At 39.0% G+C, this 17738-nt stretch overlaps 4 protein-coding genes across 7 annotated transcripts in view; 1 reads left to right on the top strand and 3 right to left on the bottom strand.

Annotated features, from left to right (window-relative positions):
* Positions 1-39: 39 nt before the first annotated feature.
* Positions 40-2520, bottom strand: LOC125225061 (coiled-coil domain-containing protein 124). 3 transcript variants are annotated; one of them, XM_048128575.1, is made up of 5 exons: positions 2388-2520; positions 2065-2234; positions 1561-1746; positions 1045-1151; positions 40-435 (listed from the first exon to the last, which is right to left on the bottom strand). In XM_048128575.1, the coding sequence occupies exons 2-5, from the start codon at positions 2221-2223 to the stop codon at positions 246-248; spliced, it is 642 nt and encodes a 213-aa protein (XP_047984532.1). In that variant the 5' UTR covers positions 2224-2234; positions 2388-2520; the 3' UTR covers positions 40-245. The 3 variants fall into 3 exon arrangements, with proteins under 3 accessions (XP_047984532.1, XP_047984533.1, XP_047984534.1); XM_048128576.1 differs by lacking the exon at positions 2388-2520 and adding an exon at positions 2322-2342; XM_048128577.1 differs by lacking the exon at positions 2388-2520 and having other exon boundaries at positions 1561-1748; positions 2066-2232.
* Positions 2521-8870: 6350 nt separating this feature from the next.
* Positions 8871-12182, top strand: LOC125225055 (proline-rich protein PRCC). Of its 2 annotated transcripts, none has more exons than XM_048128567.1 (6): positions 8871-9043; positions 9135-9328; positions 9398-9451; positions 9891-10364; positions 10966-11181; positions 11823-12182. In XM_048128567.1, the coding sequence occupies exons 1-6, from the start codon at positions 8941-8943 to the stop codon at positions 11907-11909; spliced, it is 1128 nt and encodes a 375-aa protein (XP_047984524.1). In that variant the 5' UTR covers positions 8871-8940; the 3' UTR covers positions 11910-12182. The 2 variants fall into 2 exon arrangements, with proteins under 2 accessions (XP_047984524.1, XP_047984523.1); XM_048128566.1 differs by having other exon boundaries at positions 9129-9328; positions 11823-12181.
* A 54-nt stretch (positions 12183-12236) lies between these two features.
* LOC125225062 (28S ribosomal protein S11, mitochondrial) lies at positions 12237-14291 on the bottom strand. The gene is made up of 4 exons (XM_048128578.1): positions 14048-14291; positions 13532-13763; positions 13253-13318; positions 12237-12419 (listed from the first exon to the last, which is right to left on the bottom strand). The coding sequence occupies exons 1-4, from the start codon at positions 14215-14217 to the stop codon at positions 12312-12314; spliced, it is 576 nt and encodes a 191-aa protein (XP_047984535.1). The 5' UTR covers positions 14218-14291; the 3' UTR covers positions 12237-12311.
* A 537-nt stretch (positions 14292-14828) lies between these two features.
* Positions 14829-17738, bottom strand: part of LOC125225066 (NBAS subunit of NRZ tethering complex-like) — a 77407-nt gene continuing 74497 nt past the window's right edge. The window contains 4 exon segments of the mRNA XM_048128583.1: positions 14829-15168; positions 15372-15488; positions 16339-16453; positions 17344-17470. Coding sequence (XP_047984540.1) covers positions 14875-15168; positions 15372-15488; positions 16339-16453; positions 17344-17470 — 653 coding nt within the window. The 3' untranslated portion in view covers positions 14829-14874.

Consider the following 17738-nt stretch of genomic DNA (forward strand, 5'->3'; position numbering starts at 1 on the left):
GCCTGTAAAGCCTGATGTACACAAAAAAAGAAACTAGGCAACTTTAGCGTGCTATCAAGACATTTAATTTACATAGGGCTTTAGGTACAATCTCTAGCCAACTTGTCTAAAGGCCAACTTTTACCTGCAAAAGATTCTTCGTGGCCCAAATTTTTTTATAAACAAAATTTATTACAAAATTAAATTTAATAATAGCTTCAGAGTGCTTTTACATGTCACTCAACATGACTAATTCAACACGTAACCTAAGCACTGATCTTAGAATTGAGGGGGTTCTGCGGAGACTTGAGCCACTCTTTCCGGAGCAGCTGCTTGAGTTGTGAGAGACGGAGAGTGGGGTTCTCTTCCTTGAGGCGCGGCATTGTGACTTCTTCAAAGGCAGTGTATGCAGCCTTAAGCCGCTTTTCAGGATGCCTGTCGATTTCTGTTTTGTCACTAGAAAAAAATATAAAGGTTATGGCCCCATCTTTATTGAAATAGTACATTTCGATACAAGTGCGAAAAAGAGGAAGTTCGAAACGAGTGGCGATAAATTAAAACACGACCGAAGGGAGTGTTTTAAATCGACACGAGTTACGAATTCCCTTTTCGCACGTGTATCGAACGACGTTTTTCAGTACAGATGAGCCTCCGAAGTTTCGACCTGGCATATAATGAACCACTTCTCGAACTAGTGCGTAAAAAAACGACCATCTGTACTGAAAATTAGTTATGCTATTTGCTAAGTTGGATCTTAAGCAAGATGGAGAGAAAACTGATTTAGTGAAGCTTGGCCAAGAGTTTTTGGAGCAAATTCTACATTTTTTATTTTATTACAAATCATCACTACTTTTAAAAAATCTCGTATCTCACGCTGTTCCTCAAAGTTAAAACGCAGTAAGTCGATATGCATTCCATACATACTTACTACAATTTTCTTTTCATTGACAGATGAAGATACAAGTTTTTTTTAAAAGTAGTGACGAAATGTAAGTTGAGAATTTTTTTTTAAAAATGATTACAGTGGCCTAATAGTCTTCAACACTGAGTTTACAATTGAATTACCTGAGCAGAGAAATGGCTTCATCCACAGACTGTGCCACTTCGCCGTCCAACTGTATCCTGTTGAGATTCTCCTCCAGTGGAGGCTCCTCCACAACCACTCGTGCAGGCTGCAAGAGAAAGAGGAACAGTGAAAAATATTACTAAAGAACAATATTACTTATTTAAGTAATATTTAGCTGGATCCAGAGAGAGGCATGTTGCGAGGCAATGTAAACTTTTTCATTTGTCCTTTTCTATCACACTAATATGTCGGAAAGGGACAAAAAAACTTTATCAGCTTGATAACTTTAGAGTATGATTATGAATAAGGGGGGGTCAGTATATGTGACGGCAAGCTTGCTCGTCACAGCAAAATGCACATACTGCCTTGACCAAGGCACATATTCATAGCATGTTTTTGTTTACCATGCAATCGCATTGCCCCGGGACGCGCCTTGCTGTGTGGACCCAATAAGAAACAAATGCATACATAATATGATTTGTTGAAATGTAAAATGTGCATATACTTAGCCTTACCGCTGGCTTGGGAGGCTCCGGTTTGACACTCTTCTCCTGGATCTTGGCGATCTGCGCGCGTGTGATCTTGGGCGCCGGAGCCACCTTAGTAGTAGTGCTCTTTATAGATTCCATCTCCTTTTCTAGAAGAGCTTTAGCCTCTTGCTTCTTCTGTAGCTGCTCTAGACGCTTTTTTTCTTGATCTTCCTGTATAAAAATCCTCAAGCATGAAGATACAATTTAGATTTTTTTTTTCTAATTAGATTACAATCAGAAATAGTCTTAAGATTTTAGACTTTCGCCAAGTACCAAAATTTGAATAAATTAAACATGAAATGGTATTTAAATACATTATTAGATTTATTAGGAATCATTTTCAGTAGGGGTACTTGTAAAACTACATAGAATTAAAAGTGACGTCAAAGATCTATATAACAGTCATAGCCATAGCTAAGTCCTACTGACTCTTCAACATCGTCTTATAAATGAGTCAAAAATTAGTAACTTGAAAACGCGAATTCCCACCTTTTTTTGTTGTTTCTTTTTAAGTTTATCGTCATTGTCTTCCCACGCCGCGTCTTCGATCATCTTCTTGAGTTTCGCATCTTTTTCATTCTTGGCATCCTCTTTGCGTTGCCGAGCTGCCACGGCCTTGCTGTTTTCACCAACAAATTTCTTTGGCATGGTGCTGCAATCTGAATAATGGTATATGTAGCGACATGAAACACTTTAAGTACCAAAGAAGGGGTAAGGTTTCCACAGTATACGAGAAAAATAAACACCTGAAGGTAGGTAACCTCTGGCAACGTAAATAAAACTAGTTAGCAAAACTCAGTTGAGAAACTTACATGAAAATCTTATTACACTACAAAACCGTTTTGAATTATGCAAAACAATCACTTTATGTAGCTTTGTATGTAGTTATTTAGCTCAATTCTTCAAGAAAATTTGGAAAATTCGCGTAATGTTGACTGGTTGTATGTTTTTGACGTGATAACGTCTAATGGCCCCTGTACACATATGGCCAACGGTTTCACCAACCCCCTTGGCCAAGCGTGTAGAGGGCTACTTGGCCGTAAGTTGGCAGTTGGCGCTTGCGCTTGCCGGCCAACCGATTGGTGTCGGCTTTTTGTCCACACATCAAAGGATCTTGGCGCCAATGGCCAACTGCGTTTACACGTTGGCGCTTCATTCAGTTGGTCGTCAGCCGTCAGAGAGGACAGTAGTGAAATATTTACGAAAATAATAAGTTTATCTATGCCAATAATAGTGTAGATTTTAGGAAATAAAATAACCTTGCAAATATTTAATGTATTTCCTAAAAAAGATAAATGTTCTTATCAGAATATTCAAAAAAATGATAATATTTCAAATAATTTAATTTTACTACGGGGTTATTATTTTTTAATCAAATTTTTCTGACAACGTCTATGACCTAGAATTTCCTAGACTTTTCCATTCCACGTCCATCTTTCATGAAGAGCCAATGCCAAGTGATTGGTTCGCCAATGTGTAAACAGCGGCTCTTATCTTGGCCAAGGGGTTTCACAAAGGGCTGGTGGAACCGTTGGCCATATATGTACAGCGGCCATAATAACTCGTTACTACGGGCAGCATGCACGAAAAAGATGACGTCATTGTCCCGTTTCGCAATATAGTTTTTGCGCCATCTATTGGCGCGCGTTGGAACTAAGCGGCTGATCGATGCGCTCGGTATGGTTATAGCGTGTGGCCTGAGTAAAGCACCACAGCTGGGACAGATGGCGCGCCCGTGTGTTGTTCTCGTTAAGCAAGTTATTGCTGCAAGTTTTGAGACGCAACTATAGGTAAGAGTGAGTGGCAAATATCTGCATCTCTTTCTAGCATATACTTCTGTCTCAAAACTTGCAGCAGCGCCGCAGAGATGGGCAAATCGTAATCGATTCCGGATTACACGATTACTTGATTTTACTTTGTAATCCACTACTGGGTGTCAGATTACTTGTAATGTAATCAAGTGAAACGGTAAATTACCATTACATATAAAGGAATCACTAATCATCTATACAATAATTACTATTACCAATAATTCGGAATCATAGTCGATTTAAAATAACTGAAATTATTGACTTGATTACTTTCAGATTACAAATATGTAGTACCTCAGATTGCTGACTGTCACTTTGACACAAAAATCATCATGGGTGTCGTAAAATAGGTTTTAGGGGGTGCTGATTCCAAAATTAATGACCAATTTGGAATCTGACATTGCTGACTGTCACTTTGACACAAAAGTCGTCATGGGTGTCGTAAAATAGGTTTTAGGGGGTGCTGATTCCAAAATGAATGACCTATGTGGAATCTGACATTGCTGACTGTAAACTTTGACACAAAAGTCGTCATGGGTGTCGTAAAATAGGTTTTAGGGAGTTCTGATTCCAAAATTAATGAACAATGTGGAATCTGACATTGCTGACTGTCACTTTGACACAAAAGTCGTCATGGGTGTCGTAAAATAGGTTTTAGGGGGTGCTGATTCCAAAATTAATGACCAATTTGGAATCTGACATTGCTGACTGTCACTTTGACACAAAAGTCGTCATGGGTATCGTAAAATAGGTTTTAGGGGGTGCTGATTCCAAAATGAATGACCAATGTGGAATCTGACATTGCTGACTGTCACTTTGACACAAAAGTCGTCATGGGTGTCGTAAAATAGGTTTTAGGGAGTGCTGATTCCAAAATTAATGAACAATGTGGAATCTGACATTGCTGACTGTCACTTTGACACAAAAGTCGTCATGGGTGTCGTAAAATAGGTTTTAGGGGGTGCTGATTACAAAATTAATGACCAATGTGGAATCTGACATTGCTGACTGTCACTTTGACACAAAAGTCGTCATGGGTGTCGTAAAATAGGTTTTAGGGAGTGCTGATTCCAAAATTAATGAACAATGTGGAATCTGACATTGCTGACTGTCACTTTGACACAAAAGTCGTCATGGGTGTCGTAAAATAGGTTTTAGGGGGTGCTGATTCCAAAATTAATAACCAATTTGGAATCTGACATTGCTGACTGTCACTTTGACACAAAAGTCGTCACGGGTGTCGTAAAATGGGTTTTAGAGGGTGCTGCTGCTGATTCCAAAATTAATGAACAATGTGGAATCTGACATTGCTGACTGTCACTTTGACACAAAAGGCATCATGGGTGTCGTAAAATAGGTTTTAGGGGGTGCTGATTCCAAAATTAATGACCAATGTGGAATCTGACATTGCTGACTGTCACTTTGACACAAAAGTCGGTATGGTTGTAGCGTGTGGCCTGAGTAAAGCACCACAGCTGCGACAGATGGCGCGCCCGTGTTTATTATTTTTGAGTGTTTTTAATTTAAAAACATGAAAGATTGCATTAAAATAAGCATCTTTTATAGAATGAAGTTGTTTGAAAAACCTACTTATTTAGGAGTTAGAGCAGTACGAAGTTGCGAATTTTCCCATAGTATTTACTAAGGCGCCAGAGATTTTTTTTACCAATATAACCAATTTAAATAAGGATGTTTTGTTATATAAACTTTTTCTTCTCCATTAATATTTACTGAGATATTAGGGTTCTAAGATTAGTAAATGGCACTAGCACTTTAATAAAATTAACGCGTGTCTCGCAAACGGTCTAGGATACAAAATGACGACTTTTATATAGGTATAGGTTAGGTTCGTTAGGTATCTTCAAACGGACGAAGGCTCCTATTCTGTGCAGTTTCTGTAATAAGCGGGGCTCCGTCGATATCGCTTTCTGTCTCTGGCGCCTTAGTAATGCTGCGGGAAAATTTTGCAACTTTGCACCACTCTAACTCCTAAATTAGTAGGTTTTAAAAAAAACTTTAATTTATAAAAGATGCTTATTTTAATGCATTCTTTCTAATAAGAACAAAACACTATGCTAGAAAGAGTGCAGAGGAAGTTCTGTAGGCACATTTACAAACGACTGTACGGATATTACCCATATATGTATCCATCTCTATTCGTAACAGGAATGGTTGGTCTTCAAACTCTAGAAACCAGACGGAAACTGCTGCATATTATGCATTACCGCCAACTGTTTCACCATAGAGTAGATGACGCATCCGTGCTTGAGAGAATGGGGCTGCAAGTGCCAAGAGCGAATGTGGTGGTTGGCATGCCGGGCGCGGTGCCGGCGCGGCGGCGGCGGCGCCTGTTCGCGGCGGCCGGCGCACCGCTCGAGCCCGAGCTGCTCTTAACCGCATCATGTTGGAGATAGACGATATTGACATATTTGCTGATAGTGTTGGTGTGTTTTACAGAAAACTCTTAAGGTTCATAGACTCTACACTCCTTAGGTTATTAATGTAATAACCATAGTTTAACTTTTAAGTGTGTTTGCTTTTATTTATGTCAATTTAACATGTACATAATTATATTACCACATAAGTGCTTTGGTGAAATACTGTTAACTTTTGTGTATTTTTAATAAATAAATAAATAAATAAAAAAACGTGAAAAAAGTCCCAGAATCGGGCCCCTTTTGCTATACTCTGACCGCCCCTGTCTATACTACTGTAATGTTTGACGTTATCACGTTAAACTACCGTCCGTAAACCGACTTTACAGACAAACAATTTTTTTTTTTAAACTTAATTTTGTCGAGTTTCAGATACAAGGATATATCGAGCCAAGTTTCTTATAACAGCTATTACAGACAATCGTACCTGACCAAGGTCGAGGTGCCTGCCTGCCTCATAAGTAAGAACGGGACAGAGAGATCTTAATTTCACGCTCTCACTTACGGTGCGTCGCACCAAGGTACGGTATGTATGTCTGTCGACACTTTAAAGTTATTACTTTTTGACGTGATAACGTCTAATAACTCGTTACTACGGGCTGCATGCACGAAAAAGATGACGTCATTGTCCCGTTCCGCAAGCGAAAGCAAGTGGTTTGTGTATGGACGGTTGGGGTATAAGCAAAAAGGGGCCCGATTTTAGGACAGAAAAATTTTGTGAAAAATTTTCATTTATTATTTTTGAGTGTTTGTAATTTAAAAACATGAAGATTGCATTAAAATAAGCATCTTTTATAGAATGAAGTTGTTTGAAAAACCTACTTATTTAGGAGTTAGAGCAGTACGAAGTTGCGAATTTTCCCATAGTATTTACTAAATTTACGATGATTTTTTTTACCAATATAACCTATGTTAATATTGATAAATCATATAGAACACGTTTAAATAAGGATGTTTTGTTATATAAACTTTTTCTTTTCCATTAATATTTATGGGGTTATATAGGGTTCTAAGATTAGTAAATGGCACTAGCACTTTAATAAAATTAACGCGTGTCTCGCAAACGGTCTAGGATACAAAATGACGACTTTTATATAGGTATAGTTTAGGTTCGTTAGGTATCTTCAAACGGCCGAAGGCCAAACTGCACAGAATAGGAGCCCCGCGTAAGCGTAAGCGGGGCTCCGTCGATATCGCCTTCTGTCTCTGGCGCCTTAGTAATGCTACGGGAAAATTTTGCAACTTTGCACCACTCTAACTCCTAAATTAGTAGGTTTTTAAAAAAAACTTTAATTTATAAAAGATGCTTATTTTAATGCATTCTTTCAAATAAGAACAAAAAAACGTGAAAAAAAAATTGGTTGTCTGTAAAGTCGGTTTACGGACGGTAGTTTAACGTGATAACGTCAAACATTACAGTAGTATAGACAGGGGCGGTCAGAGTATAGCAAAAGGGGCCCGATTCTGGGACTTTTTTCAAGTTTTTTTATTTATTTATTTAAAAAAAATACACAAAAGTTAACAGTATTTCACCAAAGCACTTATGTGGTAATATAATTATGTACATGTTATATTGACATAAATAAAAGCAAACACACTTAAAAGTTAAACTATGGTTATTACATTAATCACCTAAGGAGTGTAGAGTCTATAAACCTTAAGAGTTTTCTGTAAAACCCACCAACACTATCAGCAAATATGTCAATATCGTCTGTCTCCAACATGATGCGGTTAAGAGCAGCTCGGGCTCGAGCAGTGCGCCGGCCGCCGCGAACAGGCGCCGCCGCCGCCGCGCCGGCACCGCGCCCGGCATGCCAACCACCACATTCGCTCTTGGCACTTGCAGCCCCATTCTCTCAAGCACGGATGCGTCATCTACTCTATGGTGAAACAGTTGGCGGTAATGCATAATATGCAGCAGTTTCCGTCTGGTTTCTAGAGTTTGAAGACCAACCATTCCTGTTACGAATAGAGATGGATACATATATGGGTAATATCCGTACAGTCGTTTGTAAATGTGCCTACAGAACTTCCTCTGCACTCTTTCTAGCATAGTGTTTTGTTCTTATTAGAAAGAATGCATTAAAATAAGCATCTTTTATAAATTAAAGTTTTTTTTAAAACCTACTAATTTAGGAGTTAGAGTGGTGCAAAGTTGCAAAATTTTCCCGTAGCATTACTAAGGCGCCAGAGACAGAAAGCGATATCGACGGAGCCCCGCTTATTACAGAAACTGCACAGAATAGGAGCCTTCGGCCGTTTGAAGATACCTAACGAACCTAACCTATACCTATATAAAAGTCGTCATTTTGTATCCTAGACCGTTTGCGAGACACGCGTTAATTTTATTAAAGTGCTAGTGCCATTTACTAATCTTAGAACCCTAATGTCTCAGTAAATATTAATGGAGAAGAAAAAGTTTATATAACAAAACATCCTTATTTAAACGTGTTCTATATGATTTATCAATATTAACATAGGTTATATTGGTAAAAAAAATCATCGTAAATTTATTAAGTTTCTGGCGCCTTAGTAAATTAAATACTATGGGAAAATTCGCAACTTCGTACTGCTCGAACTCCTAAATAAGTAGGTTTTTCAAACAACTTCATTCTATAAAAGATGCTTATTTTAATGCAATCTTTCATGTTTTTAAATTACAAACACTCAAAAATAATAAACACGGGCGCGCCATCTGTCGCAGCTGTGGTGCTTTACTCAGGCCACACGCTACAACCATACCGAGCGCATCGATCAGCCGCTTAGTTCCTATGCGCGCCAATAGATGGCGCTTTCGCTCTCTTGGAAAACGGGACAATGACGTCATCTTTTTCGTGCATGCTGCCCGTAGTAACGAGTTATTAGACGTTATCACGTCAAAAGTCCCAGAATCGGGCCCCTTTTGCAATACTCTGACCGCCCCTGTCTATACTACTGTAATGTTTGACGTTATCACGTTAAATTACCGTCCGTAAACCGACTTTACAGACAACTAATTTTTTTACGTTATCTGTGGCTCCGGCTCGTCAATCGTGTCATCTGTCAAAATTTAAGGAAAGCGAAGAAGAGTCGAAAATAAACACTTGTGAAAACTCTAATTTTATTCAAAACTAACAATTATGGCTTTGGTAGCTTATGATAATAGTGATTCTAGTGAATTTGAGGATGAAGATAACGAAGGAGCAACAGCTTCTGTAGTCATTTTAAACAAGAAAGAGGAAGGTAAGGCACTCGACTTGTATTAGTCAATTTGCAGTGCATTTGAAATTGTTTATTACGATCAATCGGACAATAAAATGTTTATTAGTTGCAGAACTATTAATATCAAAACCAGAACCAGTGGATAATGTGGAACTGAACAGTCAGAGTTTATTCAACCTGCTGCCCCAACCCTCGAACAAAAAGCCTGCAGTGTTAGAGGAAGATGACGAATTCTTACACAAAAAAGAAACGGACATCCCTATCGTGAAGCCTAAAGCTAAAATTACAGTACCCTCACTCAGTGATGTAAGTATTTTTACAATCTTACCATAACCTCTTTAAACAATGTTTAATAAATGAATTTGTTTGTTTTAGTTCAGAGATGTAGAAGACACAGCGCCTGCGGTAAAGCCCAAGAAAGTAAATGGGGTAAGTGGAATCTGTTTACATCCATCACATCACAGAGTATATGAAAACAGTGTGTAAAAGGTTTTGGTTGCCAAGTTTTCGTTATGCACTATTCACAAACTATTATTTCTATATGATCCATAATTTTTAACCCCCGACGCAAAAACGACGGGGTGTTATAAGTTTGACGTGTCTGTCTGTCTGTCTGTTTGTCTGTGTGTGTGTCTGTCTGTGGCACCGTAGCTCCCGAACGGGTGAACCGATTTCGATTTAGTTTTTTTTGTTTGAAAGCTGAGTTAGTCGGGAGTGTTCTTAGCCATGTTTCATGAAAATCGGTCCACTATGTCGCGGTCGGGGGTTTTTTCAAATTTTTAATTTTGTGGTTAGGTTATATGAAGTTTATTTGTTCACATTTATTTATTTATAACTGTGACCTATATTGTGATATCCATCTTTTCAGAAAAAGTCAGGCCTTCTAAGCATACTACCACAGCCTAGAAATGCAGTGTTATCAACAACAAAATCCTTAATACCTCACATCCTCACACAAAAACCTAAACCAAATCCAACTGTAAAGAAAAAAGTGCCTTTACCACCAATCAAAAAGGATAAACCCACTCTAGCCATAGACTATTCAGATGATAGTGACGATGAAGTACAAAATGATTTCTTCTCTATTAACAAACCGGTTGAGCTGCCAGAAGATATGCCGTTAGATATAGATGAAAAAGTAATATCAAAAAAAGAAGAAGGTATTCCTGCTCCTAAGCAACCGAGGGATATTCAATCGTATTTCAAGCAAGATACAGCAGAGACTGTGCAGCCAGAATATTCCGAATCTAGCAGTTATGATTATCAACATGAGGCTAGCTCTGGGTATGAGAATGGATATGCGGCGCAAGGATCCAGTAATGATGCTTTGGATGAAGAGGCTGTAAGTATTTTTTTGTAAAAAAAAATTCAGATAACTAATAGGTAATTTAAGATCATAAATATGTTTTAATGTATTTTTGTAGCCTTTTGCTAATCAACATTTTATAACAGACCCTAATAGTCCTGTACAATTGAGTATACATATTGATGAATATAGTTTATAAATATATTGCATTTTCCCAACCAGGACATGCACACTTGAAGTTAGGCAGGACAAACATACATTTGATTTGTGATTGATAGGTCAAACCCAATAAGTTGAGAAAATTTGTGAGTGTGCACGGGAAAACGTCCCACTTTGTCGTTTGATATAAAGCAGCTTTGTCAGTTTATTCATATAAAGATACAAGTAAATCTCGCCTTAATGGTAACCGACAAAGTGGGACGTTTTACTAAACACACTCACATTTGTTTTTGAAATTTGATATTTAATGTACAATTTCCGCAACATTCTTATTTCAATAAAAAATAATTCCTATTTATCATCTGACCACTCACTCCTTGCATTATTCTCCTCTCTATAAAATGGACAATTGCTCAGAAGAGCAGAATGTTTGAACATAAGGCTCTGACTTGAAATTAAATTAATCAAACATATTTAGATCATGAAACTATGCGGCGCTCGCGGCAAGCGGAAACGCGAGGACATCCAAATAGTGGATGTGAACCAGAGCGAGGTCCTAGCGGACGCACGGGAGTGGCTCGCCAAGGGGCTGACGGACGACACTAGCAAGCGCGTCTCAAGCAGCAAGAGGAAGGGCAACGAGCCCACCAGCCAGCAGAAGAGGAAGCACCAGATCACATATCTCGCTCACCAGGTATGTTCATGAACCCAGGGAGGCAAGCACGGTCAAGTCGTCCTTTTCACACAATTTGTAAGTGCAATAGGGACGCACTGACGCGATAAAGTTTATCACACTAATATGTTATACCCGCTGCTCTATGAAGAAATGTTGAAAACACTTCATGGCATTTTTGAGCCATTTATGGTCCATGCGAAATTGATTGTTCAATATGTACATATTCTGGAAATATGGATTCAATTTAAAAACAGATTTTTTTTTATACTATGTTGGTGGCAAACAAGCATACGGTCCGCCTGATGGAAAGCGGTCATCGTAACCTATGGACGCCTGCAAATCAAGGAGTAAAAATAGATAATAAAAAGCCTTTTTTCCAAATTCCTTGTGATATTTCAGTCAGTCTCAGTAAAAACGTGTCATGGTATTTACGTCAGTCTCAGTACAAGACTCAATGACTGTGTCTGAACTAGCATGACAAATATGAACACACTAATATGAAGGAAAAGCTTTTCGCATTACATCTGTCTGTACCTATAACTCTTAAAAGTGAGTTATAGGTACAGACAGATGTAATGCGAAAATATACTTTTTAATTCTTTCCATAATTGCCGTTCCAACCAACTTTTCATTATATTATTCTTTTCACTAATTTTCAGGCTAAAGCAAACGAGGTGGAGCTACAGAACCAATGGGCGAACAACAGGCAGTCCAAGCGGCAGACTCAGTCCAAATACGGGTTCTAGTATGCGTCATCAAGTTTTGAACAACATACATGTGTCCCTAGACTATATGGGCTTCATAACAGTTCCAGTACCTATGTACATAAAATATTAGTAGTACATTTTTCAATCGGATACATTTTTCAAATCTATCGACGCAGAATCGTCTGTCGGCGACCAAAAATCGCTCGTTAGTACAAACATGCTGATGCGTTCAGCGCCGACGACGCGTAAGTGCCTCCATAAGCCGAATCGGCGTCAATAGGTTTGGGGAAACCCTAATAAAATATAAATAGCAGACTTGTACAATTGAATGTCTTTATGTTTAATATAATTGTAAATAAAATAATATTTTTAATAAAGAATTTTATTTTAAATAACCAATATATTCAGTATACTACAGGGTAATCTAAGGTAAATGCTGTATTACAGTCGCCTGGCCTTCCTCGGGCGCGGGGGGTTCCACGAGACGGGGGTGGCGTCCGTGATGGAGGCAATCTGTAGGCCTCCCATCTGCAGACCCTTTACAGCAGCCTGTAACAATAAAACTTAATATTAACTTTTTTTCACAAAGGAAAACACTTCAGCTGTACTGTACTGGCCCCGTAGCCGAATGGCATTTCTGCGACGCAAAACGAAAACGAAACCCCGCGAAAGGTAGTCTGGCTCTGTCGCGCCGATGTGCAAGAGCGATAGAGATAAATATCTACGAGCGTTTGTGCCATTCGGTTACGTACCCTGGCGCAGTACCGGAACAATATGACATGACCCTTCTGAAAAGAGCGCACTCCAATGTTAAAGGCCAACAATGCACCTTCAATCCCTCCCATTAAGCTAGGAACATACTACGCGGACGTCCGTCGTAAAACGACCGCGACCGCGACCTATCAGTGTGCACGGAACAAAACATCCAGAGAGCCAGATTTCGATCGGACGTCCGTGCGCACAAGGCCACGTCCGCGTCCGTCGACCGATAGTTTGCACGGTTATGTGTATTTCCATTGTCCAGATTCCTGTCCGCGGTCGATTTACGACGGACGTCCGCGTAGTGTGTTCCTAGCTTTAGGCAACCTCTGCTCGTTTGCCTCCTATCTCGTAAAAAAAAATTCTTATCCATATTTTAAAAGTGATGGGTTTTGACAAGAAACCCTAAAGTTATGCTATTCTTTCTCTAAATAATAGCTACCACTGCTGCTGAATCAGTTTAACCTGTGTCTCCCTGTCCAGAGGCCTATAAAAAAGAGTTCACATTCTATTTTGAATCACAATTAATAACTCAAAATGTAATTTGCCAGTTGTCAAGACAAATTCTTGTATGTAATGTTCAACATTAGGAAATAGAAAATGTAGAAAAAGGGATTACTCACTAATCTGCCAGGTCCCAGGCCTCTCACTTTCACTCTGATTGTCTTGTAGCCTCTGTCAATTGCTTTCTGCAAAACAAACACAAAATTATACACTAAACATTTAGATCCAATGCAAATGAAAACTTGTGTGATCTGATATGTGCAAGGTAAATAAAGGCTGATTTCTTTTTTGCACAGAACACCATGTGTATTAAAAAAAATTGTGTTTTGATAATCATCATATTGAGCATTTATGACAGGTTGTAACATTTTGGTGATTATAAAAAAAATCTGGCTTACTGAAGCTAAACTAATAGCAGTTGTCTGCGCAGCAATATTGGTCCCCTTCTTAGTGTTCTTGAACCCCTCCATGCCGCAGGACTTGATGATCTTCACGACCCCGGTGTGATCAGTCATGGTGACGATGGTGTTGTTGTGGCTGACACGGATGTTGCAGATCGGCAACTGTTTGTACGGTGTGCCGTCAAATAGGTGGTCGTCGGATTCTAGCGTTGGGAATAGATTCTGCTTTCTGAAAGATTATGTTTGTTTTAGTTACATTAAACTACTAGAAAATAATCAGTAATTTAGTAGGACCTGCAGAAAAGTAACGCAAACAAGGTCAGGAAAGATCATCCGAAAACATGTAAGTGATTTAGTTTTCTTTCATAAAATTTACGAGCAAAAATCGTAAAAAATACCTAAAAATTACAAACAATCGAATCTAAGTAAGAGAAGAATTTCTGTTGACTAAAAACTAGTTTTACGAGAGGCACTGGCTATGCAATAGGCTATACAACGACTAAATCCACTTACTGCTTGAGCACAGCATCCAAATCCACGATCTTCTCTCCTTGAACTCCTTCATCGGTGGCTGGTATCCGTTTGTGGTCAAATTTCTCCGTGTCTAGCGGAGCAGAAGTTTGGAACATACGCGCCGCGTTTATCAAGGGGACCCGCAACGTATTTCTAATCGCGCTTAACATAGTTACAGTTTTTATGTTTCCTAATTTCTCAAGAATTTGTTATGTATTTTATTGTCGAAGAAACATAACCTCTTAAAATACTTTGACGTTTATTTGACAGCAGATAATTGCGTTTCGTTGTTACACCGTGGTTTTGTTGATAAACTATTTTTTTGACAAAACATAATTCCATTTCTTTTGTACTAAATCATGAGTTGAAAAGATAAAAAATATCGAATACGTAAATATAAATGTAAATACTGATTTTATTTTGGGTTATAAAAATAGACGTTTACACGGACCTGTAATAGATGGCGCTAGTAGTTCTCTTCTTTCGTACATTTTCATATAATTTTGTAATCGCTTAAATATGTGAAAATAATTCTTCACACATGAACATAATGACTAGGTGTTATTTTTTCAATACATAAACCATTTATCGCCTTTACTAATACTAAAATACGATACCTTAAGCGTATTAAATACAAATTTTGTAAAATTAATCATTTACCCCGCTTTCAAAATTTTAAAATAGATGGCGCTAGTAGTATGCATGCCTAGCTAACTTTTTATTTTAGATTTTTGAATTAACAAACATGCTAAGAACTACAAAAGTAAATAAAACACAAATACCGATTGCATCATTTAATAATTCAATAAGTTATGCCATAACCTGCATTAGTTCTTAAACAAATTCCTACAATACAACACAGACTGCGTGAACCCCCGCAGCGCGGCGGGCACGCCCACAGCCATGAGCTGCAGCTGGCCCGCCTCGGCGCTGTGGCGGCGCCGGCGCAGCTCCGCGACCGCCCACTCTATGGAGTACGCGTTGTCCGCGGCCTCGCTGCCCACGATGTAGTTGATGGCCGCGGAGTAGAGCGGCGTGGGGACTATGGCGGTGAAATAGTCGTTGTCGAGTAGCTCTTTAATCAGGTCGTCTTCGATTTCCACTATGCTCGAGAGGTAGTTCTGAAACAAAAAAGTTTTGTAAGACGAAAAGAAAATGTATTGTAAATTTTATAATAACATCGTTTTTCAAACTTGTCATGATTATGACCCACTGTAACGCTGTTTATACGTATTCTATTGATTTATTGTTATTTTTATTAATATTACTTGGGTTAGGTTAGTTTGAAATCGGTGCAACCAAATCGACACGTCGAGGCGCTTACCTTGTGTTTGTTGGCGAGGTACAGTAGTTGCTCCCGGTCGCTCTTGGCCAACAACACCACCCACAGCGCGCTGACAATTGACTCGCCCGAAACGTCCGAGGTTAGTAATTTGACTTCCTGAAACAGAAATATGTTACAATACAATAGTACAGTGTGGAATGTGAAGCAGAAATTGAATATTGTTAACGAGAGTAAGTTTTTGCTTTTTATCATGCAGAAACGTCTGCGACCCCCCGCAAGGCCAAAGGTCGCAGGTTCGAGTCCTGCCGGAGGTGCGAATTTTTCCATTTTTCCTTTAATTTAAAAATATGAGAGTAAGTTATCTAAAAACTGAGTCCTAACCTAAATCCAAGTGTCTGACTTTGAAACAATTTGTACTTTTTACATTGGTATTTTTACCTTTTTTTGACAAGTGGGATTGCAGTTACGCACGATGTGTGTGGGCCCATCTCGGACACTGGCGATCAAAGAGGCGCGTTCCTAGCACACATTCTAAGCTCGTGTAGGTGAACGCGTACCATGCTTGTATGAGTGAAATATGACAGGTCGACTGTTCGCGTTTTGACAGGCGTTAACTGTGAGGTAACCGAGAGTGGGTGGGCGGCACTTTCAGCGGGGAGCGGGAGTGGCCATACTGTACGACAGTACTCTTAATGTGGGGCTCGCTGTTTCTTTCCCCTCCCCTAGCGAGAGGGGGGAAACTTGGTCCTCCGGCGGCGTTTTATCTCCTTTGCCGTTTCGTGAGGGCGCGCTGGGATCGATGTATGTACATTATCACGAGTACGAGTTGAAGTTACGATCTGGGGGATTACCATGACGTACTAAAGACGTTCAGTTTAGGTTGAGAGAAAGGGACACAGCTATAGCAGTTACATAGCTCCGTCCCTCTCTCTCAACCTAAACTGAACGGCTTTAGCACGTCATGGTAACCCCCCTGCACTTTGTATTTTTATATTGGTATTAGTACCTGAGGTGTCAGTTGTGGTCGCCGCAGCAACAGTTTGATGACTACCCTCGCCTCGTGCTGTTCGCAGTCGGACAACAAGTTCTGAAGGTACAGGAACTGGATGCTGCGGGATTCGCTGAAAAAGCAAAAATTAAATAAAAAGTTTTTTTTTATTATAACATTTATAACCATTGTTTAACCCCCGACTCAAAAACGACAGGGTGTTATAAGTTTGACGTGTCTGTCTGTCTGTTTGTCTGTCTGTCTGTGTGTGTGTGTCTGTCTGTGGCATCGTAGCTCCCGAACGAATAAACCGATTTGGATTTAGTTTTTTTTTTTGTCTGAAAGCTGAGTTAGTCTGGAGTGTTCTTAGCCATGTTTCATGAAAATCAGTCTACTATGGGTCACGGTCGGGGGATTTTTCAAAATTTTAATTTTGTGGTTAGGTTATGCATAATATTTGAAACCCATCGGTTCAGTTCAACCCATTATGTTTTATATATTTCAACGGATTATCTATATTTTTTGACTATTTTTTTGTTTTTACAGAGCGATTATTTCCGAAAAACATTGTCGTTCTATCAAATTATACACATTTTAGTGATTGAATGTAACACTTGAGCCATTCAAATACAAAATACAAACATTTATTCTGCAATTAATCCAAAGAATATAATAAAATAGAATAGAATACTTTTTATTCGAAAGCACACAGATAATAAACAATTTTACACTGACATATAATAGTAATAAAGTGCCACGAAATGGCCACACCTCAGCATATTGCTGGCGACTTCCAGCGCTGGTCTTCCGGTGAGACCATTAAGTGAGAAAAAAAAGACAAAAAAAAGCTAAGTCAATAGCCACATTAAATGTGAAATATACATAGGTACCCGTATGTTTTGACATGAATACAAATACATTAATAACATTTATAATATCTTCAATTATTTAGCAGATCCGGCCCTGCGCCGTGCTTAATTTGGAGTAGTTTGGTGTAGCTATAGAGTATACATTTTAGAATACCTGTCCCGACTGGGCGGCCAGCAGTTGACGACGTCCACGAGCGCCTTCCTGCGCGCGAACGTGTCCGCGAGTTCTAGCAACTGTGTGAGCGCCTGTCGTCTGCCTCCATCCGTCATCAGTTGTTCCTCTGGAAATGTAATATTATATCATGGCGTTAAAACTTCGAAACCCTAAAACCTTTGCTCGTAACAAATATACATATGTAAAAGTTCCATAATATTCTGACATAAAAAAAGTATGCATAGACATAATGGTTTGTTTCGCACGCAGAAATTTGTGCAAATCGCTACGATTGGTATGAAGTACGATTGGTTCACGCTAGGTATGAAGTGTTTTTATGTAAAAAAAATTGCAATGTTACATTTTCCCTTCATCGCTGAAAACTAGTTGACCGG

This window comes from Leguminivora glycinivorella, chromosome 4 (assembly GCF_023078275.1).
Source record: "Leguminivora glycinivorella isolate SPB_JAAS2020 chromosome 4, LegGlyc_1.1, whole genome shotgun sequence".
NCBI classification, from domain to species: Eukaryota; Metazoa; Arthropoda; class Insecta; order Lepidoptera; family Tortricidae; genus Leguminivora; species Leguminivora glycinivorella.

Coding starts and splice junctions, on each gene's coding strand:
- LOC125225062 (XM_048128578.1), bottom strand. CDS start 14,217: ATGTTAAGCGCGATTAGAAATACGTTGCGGGTCCCCTTGATAAACGCG. Junction 13,764..14,047: donor TTGGATGCTGTGCTCAAGCA/GTAAGTGGATTT, acceptor ATAATCTTTCAG/AAAGCAGAATCTATTCCCAA. Junction 13,319..13,531: donor CTGCTATTAGTTTAGCTTCA/GTAAGCCAGATT, acceptor TTTGTTTTGCAG/AAAGCAATTGACAGAGGCTA.
- LOC125225055 (XM_048128566.1), top strand. CDS start 8,941: ATGGCTTTGGTAGCTTATGATAATAGTGATTCTAGTGAATTTGAGGAT. Junction 9,452..9,890: donor AGCCCAAGAAAGTAAATGGG/GTAAGTGGAATC, acceptor CCATCTTTTCAG/AAAAAGTCAGGCCTTCTAAG. Junction 11,182..11,822: donor TCACATATCTCGCTCACCAG/GTATGTTCATGA, acceptor ACTAATTTTCAG/GCTAAAGCAAACGAGGTGGA.
- LOC125225061 (XM_048128575.1), bottom strand. CDS start 2,223: ATGCCAAAGAAATTTGTTGGTGAAAACAGCAAGGCCGTGGCAGCTCGG. Junction 1,152..1,560: donor CGGAGCCTCCCAAGCCAGCG/GTAAGGCTAAGT, acceptor TTTCTCTTGCAG/CCTGCACGAGTGGTTGTGGA. Junction 436..1,044: donor GAAGCCATTTCTCTGCTCAG/GTAATTCAATTG, acceptor ATTTTTTTCTAG/TGACAAAACAGAAATCGACA.